Source organism: Monodelphis domestica, chromosome 1 (assembly GCF_027887165.1).
Source record: "Monodelphis domestica isolate mMonDom1 chromosome 1, mMonDom1.pri, whole genome shotgun sequence".
In the NCBI taxonomy this organism is placed as follows: domain Eukaryota; kingdom Metazoa; phylum Chordata; class Mammalia; order Didelphimorphia; family Didelphidae; genus Monodelphis; species Monodelphis domestica.
In genome coordinates, this window is record NC_077227.1 from 706112738 (window position 1) to 706125485 (window position 12748).

The 12748-nt window shown below is 43.3% G+C and overlaps 1 protein-coding gene across 2 annotated transcripts; it reads right to left on the minus strand.

The window, feature by feature from the left end:
• Positions 1-6355: 6355 nt before the first annotated feature.
• On the minus strand, positions 6356-11717 carry PABPN1L (PABPN1 like, cytoplasmic). 2 transcript variants are annotated; one of them, XM_007477305.3, is made up of 8 exons: positions 11650-11717; positions 11392-11568; positions 10253-10490; positions 9942-10009; positions 9383-9489; positions 9126-9213; positions 7659-7804; positions 6356-7033 (listed from the first exon to the last, which is right to left on the minus strand). In XM_007477305.3, the coding sequence occupies exons 2-8, from the start codon at positions 11494-11496 to the stop codon at positions 6994-6996; spliced, it is 792 nt and encodes a 263-aa protein (XP_007477367.1). In that variant the 5' UTR covers positions 11497-11568; positions 11650-11717; the 3' UTR covers positions 6356-6993. The 2 variants fall into 2 exon arrangements, with proteins under 2 accessions (XP_007477367.1, XP_001376941.2); XM_001376904.4 differs by having other exon boundaries at positions 11392-11716.
• Positions 11718-12748: the final 1031 nt, after the last annotated feature.

The following is a 12748-nucleotide window of genomic DNA, read 5'->3' on the forward strand; positions in this document are numbered from 1 at the left end:
AGAGAAATGGGGGAATGACCTATTTGTACAAAAATATTTATAGAAACTTTTTGTGGTGGCAAAGAATTGGAAACTAAGGAGAATGGCTGAACAAGTTGTGGTATATGATTGTAATGAAACACAATGGTGCCACAAGAAATGATGAGCAGGACGATTAAAAGAAAAAACCTGGAAAGACTTATATGACTGGTACACAGTGAAGTGAACAGAACCTGGAGAATGTTGTACATAGTAATGGTAATATTGTATGATGATCAATTGTAATGACAACAATTATCCACAATGCAAGGATCCAAGACAACTCCAAGTGACAAATGCTATTAATCGCCATCGAAGGAACTAATGGATCTGAATGCAGATAGAAGCATGCTACTTTTCCCTTTATTTACTTCTTGAGTTTTTTTCTTGCATGTATGCTATGTGTCTTCTTTTACAACAAATATGGAAATATGTATTGCACGAAAGTACATGTAAAACCTATATCAGATGTATAATTAGAAATCTTGAACCTTGGGACTCCATCTCCCAGAATTCTTTTTCTTCTCTTAGCATCCTTTTCCCTTCTCCACCACATGTGTTCACGTTTGTATATAAGTTTTTTGTGGCTCCTCCCTCTCACTCTTTTTTCCCCCCATGTGCACGTCTGGAAAAATGGGTTTTCTTTACTGAGGTTTTTCTTCCCTGGCTTCAAGTTTATTATTAATAAATCTTATAATACTTGGAGTATTGGATATTAATTTTAAGATATGCACAGATTACTTGCTGTCTTGGAGAGGGGAGAGGGAAGGGAAAGGATTTGGATTGCAAAATGTTGGAAAACACATTAAAAATTGTTTCTATCTGGAATTGGAGGGAAATAAAATACATTATTACCAGGGGGGGAAATGTAGGAAGACACACTGGAGATTTATCTTTGGCCAAATGCAAAGCCCTATCAGAGCTAGGCAATTCCTTCCAAAGCTAGGAGAGAAGAGCATCTTGGCTTTCCAGATTGAATAAGCATGTTACTCCTTCATATGCCATGATTATTCTCCTTGAAGGATCTTGGGGCTATCAAGAGGTCTCCCAGCTACTTTTTTTTTATTTCCCCAGCTATTAGTGTATTATTCATCCTCATCCTCCAATCCCAATTAGTTTTGTGGGGGATTTACTTACCCTTGGACACTGTGTATCTCCTCCAATAGAATGTTAGCTCCCTGAGGTTAGTGACTTCTCATTTTTGCATTGTACCTGGCACATAGTGGTGGCTTAATAACTAATTGTTGGCAAGCCCAGTTCTTCAATGGAAGTCTGTTATTCCCAGGTTTGCTTAGGAGACCTCCCTCAAAACAAAGAAATATGATAAGACCAGAGGGAATAGCACATCAATTATTTAAAATGGGGAAAGAGCCCCACAGTCACAGATGTATTATTGTAGCCAAAGCTTTGGTCCCTCAAATCCTCATCCACATCTAGTGAGATTCTTTTTGGTATATATTTGGGAACGGGAGCAAATGATAAAAGACCAGAGGTAAGGGATAAAGGGAGTTGAGAGAACACTGCATAGAAGAGAATATGGTAGCAAACCCCTTTATATTGCATATATTAGGAGATAAGAACAGTATACATGTCAGCAATATTGGTTATTCTTTTTATAGCACAGTAGTCAAGAATGTTGGCTTTGCAGTCAGAAGACCTGAGTTCAAATTACTTCTCTGCCATTTTCTATCTTTATGGCCCTGGGCAAAGCCTCAGTTTCCTCATCTGTAAAGTGAGGGAGTAAGCTAGGAAGGAAATAAGCATTTATTAAATACCTACTTTTTGCCAGGAGGGTGTTCAGGGAAGACTAGCACCTCTGGTGTGAGGGCTGCTTATCCACCTTTGGTGTTTGCCTTGTACCCGACTCTCATTAGTGGCAGGCAGAATCAGGTTCAGGGTGATCAAAAGGCTTTAAACCTGTTGGAGAGTTAGAAGGGTTTCTATCCCAAGCATGTGAAAATTTTCCTTGGTAGAATGGGTAGATGAGACTGATTTGTTCTTTTTTTAAATTTTATTTAGTGAATTTATAACATTATTCCCTGGTTTCAAGAATCATTCTTTCCTTCCCTCCCCTCCCCACTCCCCTCATCCCTTCCCGTAGCTGATGTGCAATTCCACTGGGTTTTATATGTGTCCTTGATCACAACCTATTTCCATATTATTGATATTTGCACCAAGGTGATTCATTTAGAGTCTACATCCCCAATTATGTCCCCATTGATCCATGTGATCAAGCAGTTGTTTTTCTTCTGTGTTTCTGCTCCCACAGTTCTTCCTCTGGATGTAGATAGTGTTCTTTCTTGTAGATCCCTCCGAGTTGTTCGGGATCACTGCATTGCCCCTAATGGAGAAGTCCATTACATTCAATTGTACCACCATGTAGAGACTGATTTATTCTTAACAGTCATGAAGGTAACCAAAGCAGGTACTGTGAAGTTCTTACATCAAAGAAGCCAAGGTTATCCACTGCAACTCAGGCCATTGACAGTCATCTTGACTTTTGTCTTGCTACTGGATTTTAATGAGATCTAGAAGGGAGAGTGAGGCTGATGACTTTGGGCAACTCTGCCTCACTTAAATCCAATTCACACACAAGTCATCAGCCCATGATATCACTGGCCCTCCTGAAATTGAAGGACCAACAATAGCAATTAACATTTTACAAAATTTTACGAATTACAAACATTTTACAAAAATCTCATTTGATTCACACAGTTAACAACCCCAGGAGGTGGGTGCTATTATTATCTCTATTTTGCAGTTGAAGAGACTGAGGCAGACAGAGGTAAAGTAAATTGCCAAGACTCACACAGTTAGGAAGTATCTGAGGGCAGATTTGAACTTGTATCTTCTCAAATCTATTGTACTCCAAAGCTGCCTCTTGGTAGAAGCTACCAAATGGACTTATCTGGTTATTTCCAATCCTAAATCCATGACCCTCTAATTGCTTGGACAGCATTATAATAGTTTTCTCATATTTGACCTTTAGAATCTTATGGAAGACTTGTCAATCTATGTCCTATCAATCAAACATTTATTAAGCACCTACTGTGTGCCTGATACTGCTAAGTGCTAGAGAACCTAAACTAAACAGCTTGTACCCTTAAGAAGCTTATAGCCTAAGGTGTGTGTGGGGGGGGATATTTAAATAAAACATATACAAAATAGATACCAGTATTTCTTTTTGGTGGTGGGTGGGTAGATGCAATGAAAAGAAGCATCAGTGGCTGGGGGAATCATTTAATAAGTATTAAGTGCCTAGTATGTGATTTGGGGGAGGGGAATGCCTCATTTAAAAGATATCGCCATGCAGGAAGGAACCTAGGGATTCTGGGGGGGCACCTGGCGATTGTTTAGGTAAGTAGGGTGTCTCAGTGAACAAAGCACTGAACTTGGAGTCAGGTAGACTCAAAATCAAATTTGCCCTCAGACAGTAGCTGTGTGACTGATAAAGTAATTTAGCCTCAGTTTCCTCAACTGTAAAATGGAATAATAATACTGCCTACCTCCCAGGACTGTTGAGAGGCTCAGAGGAGATACTTGTAAAGCACAGTGCTTAAGAATTGGAGATTGAGGAGATGCTCATCTATTGGGAAATGGTGCACTAAGTTGTGGTATATGAGTGTGATGGAATACTACTGTGCTACAGGAAATGACAAGCAGGAAGCATTCAGAGAAACCTGGAAAGACTTATGTGAGCCGATTCAAAGTGAAGTGAACAGAACCAGGAGAACATTGTACACAGTAACAGCAATATTGCATAATGATCAACTGGAAATGATTTAGCTACTCTGATCAATACAGGATCTAAGACAATTCCAAAGGACTTCTGATAAAAATGCTATCCACCTCCAGAGAACTGATGAACCCTGAGTGTAGTCAGAAGCATACTTTTCTCACTTGATGTTTCTTGCTTTGGGGGAAGGGGGTTGGGAGGGGAGACAACGTAGTTAATATGGAAATAAATTTTATATGTATCAAAATAGATAATTGATATATAGCTCATTTCTCAATGGGCAGGCGGGGAGAATTTGGAAATTTTTACAAATAAATGTGAAAAAATTTTACATATTATTGGGAATATATTGGGAAATATTAAACAAAATAAAATATATTTTAAAAAAATAAATTGAAGTTCCTACCATGTAGTAGGCACCATATAAATGCTAGCAACCATAATTGTTTCTTCTGTCCTATGTACATATGGAACATAGTCACTTGTAATTGAGCAAGGAAGAACTTGGCACTGCATTGGCCAAGGGATCAAGAAAAGGCTTTTCTGTCCACGAAGCCAATGCCCTCTTCCCTAGACCCTCCCTCCCTTCCCTCCCCCGCCTCAAACTCTTACCTTCCATCTTGGAGTCAATACTGTGTATTGGGCTAGGCAATGAGGGTCAAGTGACTTGCCCAGGGTCACACAGCTAGGAAGTGACTGAGGCCAGATTTGAACCTAGGACCTCCCATCTCTAGGCCTGGTTCTCAATCCACTGAGCTACCCAGATGCCCCCCCCCTAGACCATCTCTTGTGAAGGAAGACTTGTTCTTAGCTGTAGGAATCCTTTGTTTTGGCCACATCCCAGAGATGACTATTAAAAGATGGGTTACCTCCATTTGATTAGAACCAACAGTCACCTTCTTTATATCATGTAATAATTAATAAGGAACAAATACCAACAGCTTTGTAGGAAATGGGGTATTGAAACTAGAGCAGGAACTACTCTCATATCTAGTTCCCACTAAGGAAGGAAAGTAGGGTTAATAACCTATTATGTATCAGATAAAGAGCATTTGAGTGTAAGGAGAGCACTTCAGTTTAGAGCTGGGAAGACCCCATCATTCTCCCAAGAGAGAGTCTTGAAGCAGTTAGATGGCACCAGGTCTGGAGTCAGGAGGACCCAAGTTCAAATCTGGCCTTAGATACTTCCTGTGTGACCCTGGACAAGTCACTTAACCCCATTTACCTAGCTCTTACCCTTCTGTCTTAGAGTTGTTACTAGGATAGAAAGTATAGGTTTAAAAAAAAAGTTTTTAACACAGGATCAATGAAGTTGAAGAGATCTTGTAGAACTGATCAAATGAGAATATATATAAAGACATGAACCACAAAGGACTATATTTTTTTAAACCCTTACCTTCCATCTTGGAATCAATATTGTAGAGTAGTTCCAAGGATAGACAATGGGGGCTAAGGGACTTGCCCAGAGTCACATAGCTAGGAAGTGTCTGAGACCAGCTTTGAACCCACAACCTTCCATCTCTGGGCCTGACTCAAATCACTTAGCCATCTAGCTGCCTCCCAATTTTTTTTTTCTTGAAAGGATTCTCCATTTTGTTGCTTATAGGTCTACTTCCTTCCACCAATCCAAATGACAACTCCTCCATGTTTCAGAAGTCACTGCGGCAGAAAAATTCACCACGAAGCAGCCAACTTTTCTGGGGATGGATGAGCGCCCTTCCATCGGGGCAGCAAGTCTCTATCCCAGGGTCAGACTGCCACCTCAATCTCCTGCTAAGCCCTTCAGTGTTGATTAGAACCTGCCAGAGATTCTATTCTGAGGCCAACAGAACCTTTGAGGACCAAGAGGTCTGAGGCCAAGAGGAGCAGGTCCTGAAAAAAATACCTTAGCAGGAAAGTGATGGAAGAACAAGTTTTAATAAAAGCTCCTATGAAACTAGTGGAAACCATTGCTTCTGGTAAGGCCCACCCAAAGGAACCAGCCCAACTATAAATGGGCAGCCCATCTCTAGACCTGGCTCTCTATCCTCCAAGCATTTATTAAAGTTGCTACTCTTTGCCCAACCTAGTGCTAGACAAGAGCTAAGAAGGATCTAAGGAAACTGAAGCTTATTTTGGCACCTAATAAAAAGTTCAAACAACTAAATAATAAATAAATTCATAATTTATCCAAAAATTCCACTAGTATATATATATATATATATATATATATATATATATATATATATATATATATTCAAGAATTTCACTCAGAATTTCAAGGTTCTAGTTATTCGTCAAGGCCAACATCAGCCTTCTCTGGACTTGGGCCAGTACCACCTGCCAGCTTGTGGACAAAGAAGTGAAAGCCCACACGTTCAAAAAAAGTCAACCCTATTCCCATCCCCAGATGTATGCATAGTGAACAGAAAGTACCCAACCTCTGCCTACCGAAAGCTTAGCATTTAGCAGCTCCCTAAAAGACTAGACCATTTGCCTTTATGATGAAAGGTGTTCTCCCCCTCTTGTTTTAAGCATCGGCATTTTCTGTAGGAAGAGGGACTACTTGCTGCTAGTTGACAGACAAATAAAAAGAAAGCATCCATGCTTTAAAAAAATTTGCAAATTTAATTATTTATATTAAGAAAACATATATATACATATATTTGTTTCTCTTAAAAATTGGTGACTTGAATTACAAGCCCTGCTAGGTTAAATCTTCATTCTCTTCCCACCCCACTGCCATTCTGCTCTGGTGATCACCCCATTTGCAGTCCCAAACCAGTCGTGGTGCTATGAAAATGGAAAGGGGTTTGGGAGACGTTTTGCCAAAGACTTGAAACCCAGATACCTCAATTTAGTACTCCAGTGCTTTGAGGCTTTGACTGAAAATGTCCTGCCAGACTTAGTCCAATGGACAGAGCGGTAAGGCCAGAGGTCTAAGATCAGACTAGCTCTAAGAGCATTGGCCCAAATGGAGTCCATGTACCTCCATGATAACATGGACCAACCTGCCTCTAGACACACAATAAAGGAAAGCACATCATATGCCACCAACCCGAGCTCTCTTTACAGACTTGTAGTTCAGCCCCTGGGTTTGTCTAACAAGTTAGCCATCTATTTAGTGGCACTGTTCTCTGAACTGGATCCATTTCATGCTCCATCTTGTTCCCCCAAACTCCAACTGAGCATTCTGGTTATGGAGTTAAGATGGCGCCAGAGTTCAGTTTCTTCATGGTCTGTATCAACAGTCCAACCCTCTAATATGGCTCAAACCATTGGGAGAACCTTCCATGCCCCCTAGGAGAGAAAAATGAACCAAGAGTTGAGTATCATCAGCATGGGCAATGCCTTTGAACCCAAGTACCTAGATTGGATTGGGCTGTTATTGGCATGACCCCATTCATCACTGGCTCACTCTCCCAACCCCTACCTCTACAGGGGTGTTCTGAATAGCTTTGTGGGAGCTTAAGTATCCTGATGGAAATTACTGGGTGGCTTGGAACCCCTTTACCTCCTGGCAAAGTAGAAGGAAATGAACCCAGGCAGTCTTTGTCACATAGATATTCTCAATGACAGCGACTTCAAAGGAAAGACTATATTTCTTGACTGAAGGGTAAATTAGACAGTCTACTTCCTTGGAACAAGCAACTGAAATCTCTTGACTTCCTTCTCATCCCATCCCCATTCTATGAGGGCAGCAAGAATTATCCAGTCTGTTCCAAAAAGAAGTTTCTTGTTCCTTTCTCCATCTCCCCTACCATACCAGCCTCCTTCCCTAAAAATTCTGTCAAGGATGACTCCGTCCAGAAACATGGACAACAGTCACTCTAATGGGTACAGGCTGAAGATGAAAAATAGGTGCTGTTGGGAGACCTGGATTTTGATCTGGTCTTTCCTCACCCTGTGTGAGACTCCCAAGTACCTGTAGCTTCTTCCTCTTGGTCTCAGTCTATCTCCAAAATAAAGGCTACACCGGAGGGGAGGGCATCCTCTGCCAGAGAGTCGATTCCGAGGGCCTCCTCGATTTGTAGTGCTAATCCCTGGAAAGTTGGTCCTTTTGGGCAGAACCTGGATTAGAGGGCAGATTCCACCCCTAAGAAGTCATTGTTAAGAAGACTCCAAGATAACACGATTGCTTGATTGTGGACATCAGACCTAGATTAGACCCTACTGGAAATTCCCCAGAGCTTTGCTTGTGGGCTCTGGCTTGGTTCAAGGTTGGGGGGCCAGCTCTAACAGTTTGCAGAACTTAAGGACTACCACAAAGCCTCAACCTTTTTCTAAACCTTTCCCCATCTTTGGTCTACCACTGGTAACCGTTTGGGTTAGGCCAATCTCCAGAAGACCTGGTAAAATGAATTTCATGAATTTTCAGTCATTTTCAATCATGCCTTATTCTTAGTGACCCCATTTGGGATTTTCTTGGCAAAATACTTAGAGTGGTTGACCATTTCCTTTTCAGGCTTATTTTAGAGGAGGAAACTGAAGCACGCAGGGCAAAGTGACTTGCCCAGGGCCATAAAGCTAATGTCTAAGGCAAGATTTGAACCCAGGAAAATAAACCTTCCTTACCCCAGCCCTGGCACTCTAGCCACTTCACCACCTAGTTGCCCCTATATACATATATTAATTGCCAGATGTGTGCAAGACACTGGAAATATAAAGAGAGTAACAACAACACAAAAATTCCTACCCTCAAGGAGCTTACATTCCATTGAGGGTGAATGAGAGAGAGAGAGAAGTAGAAAAAAAGGTACTTTGAGGAGAGAGAAGCTAATTCAACAAGGAAAGAAAATTTATGGGCAGCAGCTTGTAGGAATGCATAGAGGAATGAGAGAGTGCCTGGAATTTAGGGAACAGCAAGCTGGCCTGTGTGACTAAAATGTAGAATTCATTCACGGGTGTAATGTAAAGCTGGGCTGCAGCCTAAACTTCTAGCTATACTGGGAAGAATTTTAAATGTCAAGTTAAGGAGTGTATATTTTATCCTCGAGGCAGTAGGAACCTCTACAGATTTCTGGTCAAACCTGTGTGCTTCAGGCAGATTTTGGCAGCTGAGTAGGAGTAAGAAAAGAGACTGACTCTAGAGAGATCAATTAGAAAGCTATTCTGGGGGGAGGCTTAGGTGGCTCAGTGGATGGAGAGCCAGGTCTAAAAATGGGAGGTCCTGAGTTCAAATTTGGCTTCAGACGCTTCCTAGATGTGTGACCCTGGGCAGGTCACTTAACCCCCATTGCCTAGCCCAGAACCGATACACAGTATTGATTCTAAGATGGAAGGTAAGGGTGCTTTTAAAGAAAGAAATCTATGCTGATAGTTCAAGGAAGAAGGAATAAGCAGTGGTAACCACGTGAATGGAGAGAAGGGAATAGATATCAAAAAGACTCACCTTGATTATCCGGCCCCTAAAGGTGGTCTCATCCAGCTCTGCAGCAGTCTTCACTGAATCCTCATGGGCAAACTCAATATAGGCATAGCTAAGGAGTGAGAAACGTCAGGGGTCAGCGCCAAAGCTCCAGGGAAGGTGACCCAAGATGACCACACATCAGCGGCCTTTAACCAGTCTCAGGATCTTGGCACAGCAAGAGTTAACCCTCCCCCCATCCAAAAATCCCCCCTCCCCTTCCCAGGAGCCCCAGCACTGACCCCTTGGGGTGTCCAGAGTACTTGTCACAGAGGATGGTGACCCTGTTGATTTCGCCGCAGCAGCTGAAGTGGGATTCCAATTCCTTGGCCGTGCCACTGTAATCCACCTGGAAATACTGACCCATCAGAGCTCTGCTGGGAGTGTGTGTCTGCCCAGGTCATAACCACCCAGCAGGGCAGGCATCGATGGCAAAGGACTGAGCATCCCTTGCCCTTCCAAGTGTTTTCTCAAACCTTTGCTCCCTCCACTCCCGCAAAGGATGCTCCAGAGAGCAGAGGCAGACCTCAGACTGACCTCTTGGTAGAATCCATCCGTCACAAAGGCCAACAGGGGCTCAACCCATCCCCCCCCCCCAAGGGAGGCTTCTCTATTTAGCCTGCTGCCCTCACTGGCTCTTGGGCTTTAGTAAGGCCCATCAGACCCTCCAGGGCTCCATCATCAGAGAAGTAGAGAGTGAGAAGTTCCAGATACTTAAAAAGAAATCCTTCCTGTCCATTTGAGAATCAATCCTGTGTATGGGGTCCAGGGCAGAAGAGCGTGCCCTTTCCAAACACTTACGTTGCCTACGTAGACGGATCTTTGATCAGACTCTACCTTCTCCATGGCTGTCCCTTGGAACGGTGTACCTAGGGTTAGAAGATATTTGTAGAAGGAATTCGAGGTGGATGGGAGCCCTTCTGGGCAGCTGAGGGGGTGGACATGTCAGAGATACTCCCAGGTACTTCCATGGCTAACCCAAGTCCTGGATCCTTGTGGACACCAGTGGATGCCCCTTCCCACTCCAGGCTTTCTCCTACTTCCTTCTTCCCCTCCCAAAGCCCCTGGGCCCACTACAGTTTGGGGAAAGAGTCCAAAGGCCAGCCTCCTACCTTTCTCTGGGTTCAGCAGATGACTGGCCTCAGGGTTATATTGCAGTGGTGACAGCAATGGAGTGGAGGCCTTTTCTGCCACCTCTTTCTCTTCCTCCTGTGGCTGCTGATGTTGGGTCTCTTCCATACCTTTGAGCTCCTGTCTCTCGTGGACCTCCTCCATTTTCTGCAGCTTGGTTTTGATGGCTTCTAGCTCCTGCCCATCTTCTTGAGGCTCGTGGGAGGAAACACCTGCCTCCTGTTAAAGCCAGGCTTCCTCAGAGAACAGCTCCCTCCAAGGAAAAGAGGAGGGGAACCCATGACAAAGTACCAGTGAACTGGCTGTCTCCCCTCCTCTTCTCTTTGACCCCCTCAGTCACTTGTTCTCATTCTAGAACTTAAAAAAAGTATCGAGAATCCCCAAGTTTATTTCCACACTAGCTTTATTTGCCTTCCTTTCCTTCCCCCTGAAGACAAGTCAGTACCTACACTGAATTTGTCTATGAGGAGTCTATGAAGACTGCTCTTGTACTAGACGGGACCACCTTCAGAGGCTGGATAATCAAAGTGAGTTTGTCAGAGACAAGTACTTAAAGGATGGAAAGGCACAGGGACAATGAGGACCCTCAGTGGATTGGGAGCCAAGCCTAATGATGGGAAGCCCTGGGTTAAAATCTAGTACTTCCTAATTGTGTGACCCTGAGTAAGTCACTTAACCCCCACTACCTAGCCCTTACCAATTCTTCTGCGTTGGAACCAATATACAATATTAATTCCAAGATGGAAGGTAAGGGTTTAAAAAAAAGAACCTAGAATTTTAGGGATATGAGCACTTAAAGGGGATTTTAGAGATTTTTCAGATAAAGAAACTGAGGAAGAGGACTCGTGGAAGGCCTGGCCTTCCATAGTATAGCTTGAAACTGAATTCCAAGTTCAAGGCTCTCTCTGCTTCTCTGACTTTCTTCAAGACTGAGCTCAAACCCTGCCTTCTACAGGAGGCAGTTCTGGGTCTCTCCACCTGTGCCGTCCCTCCAAGATTACTTCCTGTTCACCTTGAATAGATCTCCTCTGGACCTGGATATTTACATGTCTCCCATCATCCCTTGGGGTGATACTGCCCTGATGGGGCACGGGTGTGGGCAGAAGAGGGTTTTACTCACTAAGTTAGGCCCCAGGGTCTCCTCCAGTTTTCCTTGGTCCAGGAGAGAGAGCAGAGCATCCTCTTCCTTCTTCTCTTCCTCCTCTGCTAGGCAAATCTTCAGCATCTTCCCTGGAGGCTGTCCCTCACCCCCCCAGCCTAGACCTTCAGGGTCTGAGAGAGCATTCTGGAGCCAGTCCTTGGAAGGAGGAGGAAAGAGAGAGCTGCTAATGGAGAACCACATGGAGACCCCTGGGTGAACCCTCTGGCTTTAACTCACAGTGCTGGGGCTACTAACTCAAATCCTGCAGGTCTGAGGTCAGCTGGGCTCAAGACCCAGGGATTTTAATCCCTCCCTCCCCTCACCTTCCAGCTGTTTCCATTTAAGCTCTGTAAAGGGCCATGGGCCAGAAATCCACTCACTATCTGCAGGGATCCAGATCTCAGCAGCTAAAACACAAAGGCCTCACTGGCCTTTCTCCCCAGGCTAGCCATGGGTTATCCTCTCCCCAACCCTTTCTGAAGACAGGACAAGGTCTCACATCTGGCGTCTCCTTCTTCAATGAGATCTGCCAAGCTAGGTGACCTCTAGGGTCTGTTTCAGTTCTAATAAATGCTATGATTGATTATTTTATCCACCCTTCAAGGCCCACCTGTTCTATGACAGATATTGGTCGTAGCCATCCCTGATCCTCCCATTCCTGTCAGAATCTATAGCACGTCATTTAACACTTGATTGCATTCTGGTTTGAGTTGCTTAGATCTTATCTCATGTGCTGGACTTTTATTAGACTATTGGTTTCTTGGGAAAAGAGATCATCCTATTTACCTCCCCCCCCCCTTTAATTCATTTTTTCAATTACCAAGCATTTATTTTTTTCCTCTCTCTCATCTCCTACCTTGTGTCCATCTCATCCTCTACCCTCAAGAAAAAACAAAACCGGCGTGACAAATGAATGTAATCAAGCAAACCAAAATCTCATATTGACCAAAAGCACGGCTCTTATCTGAATCCATTGTCTCTCTGTTGGGAACTGGGTAGCATTCTTCATCAATGGTCTTCTGGAAATCATGGTTGGTCATTGTGTTGATCAGAGTCCTTCAGTCCTTCAAAACCGTTCATTTTTACAGTGTTGTCATTATAATAGAAATTGTTCTCCTGGCCTTGCTCATTTCATTCTGCATCAGTCTATACAAGTCTTCCCAGGTTGCAACCCACTTTATTCCATTGTATTTATATGCCATAACCTGTTTAGCCATTCCCCAATTGTTAGTCACTACATTACTTTTCCAGTTCTTTGCCACCATGAAAAATACCACTATAAATATTTTTGTACATATAGGACTCTTCCTTCCTCCCTCCCTCCCTCCTTCCCTCC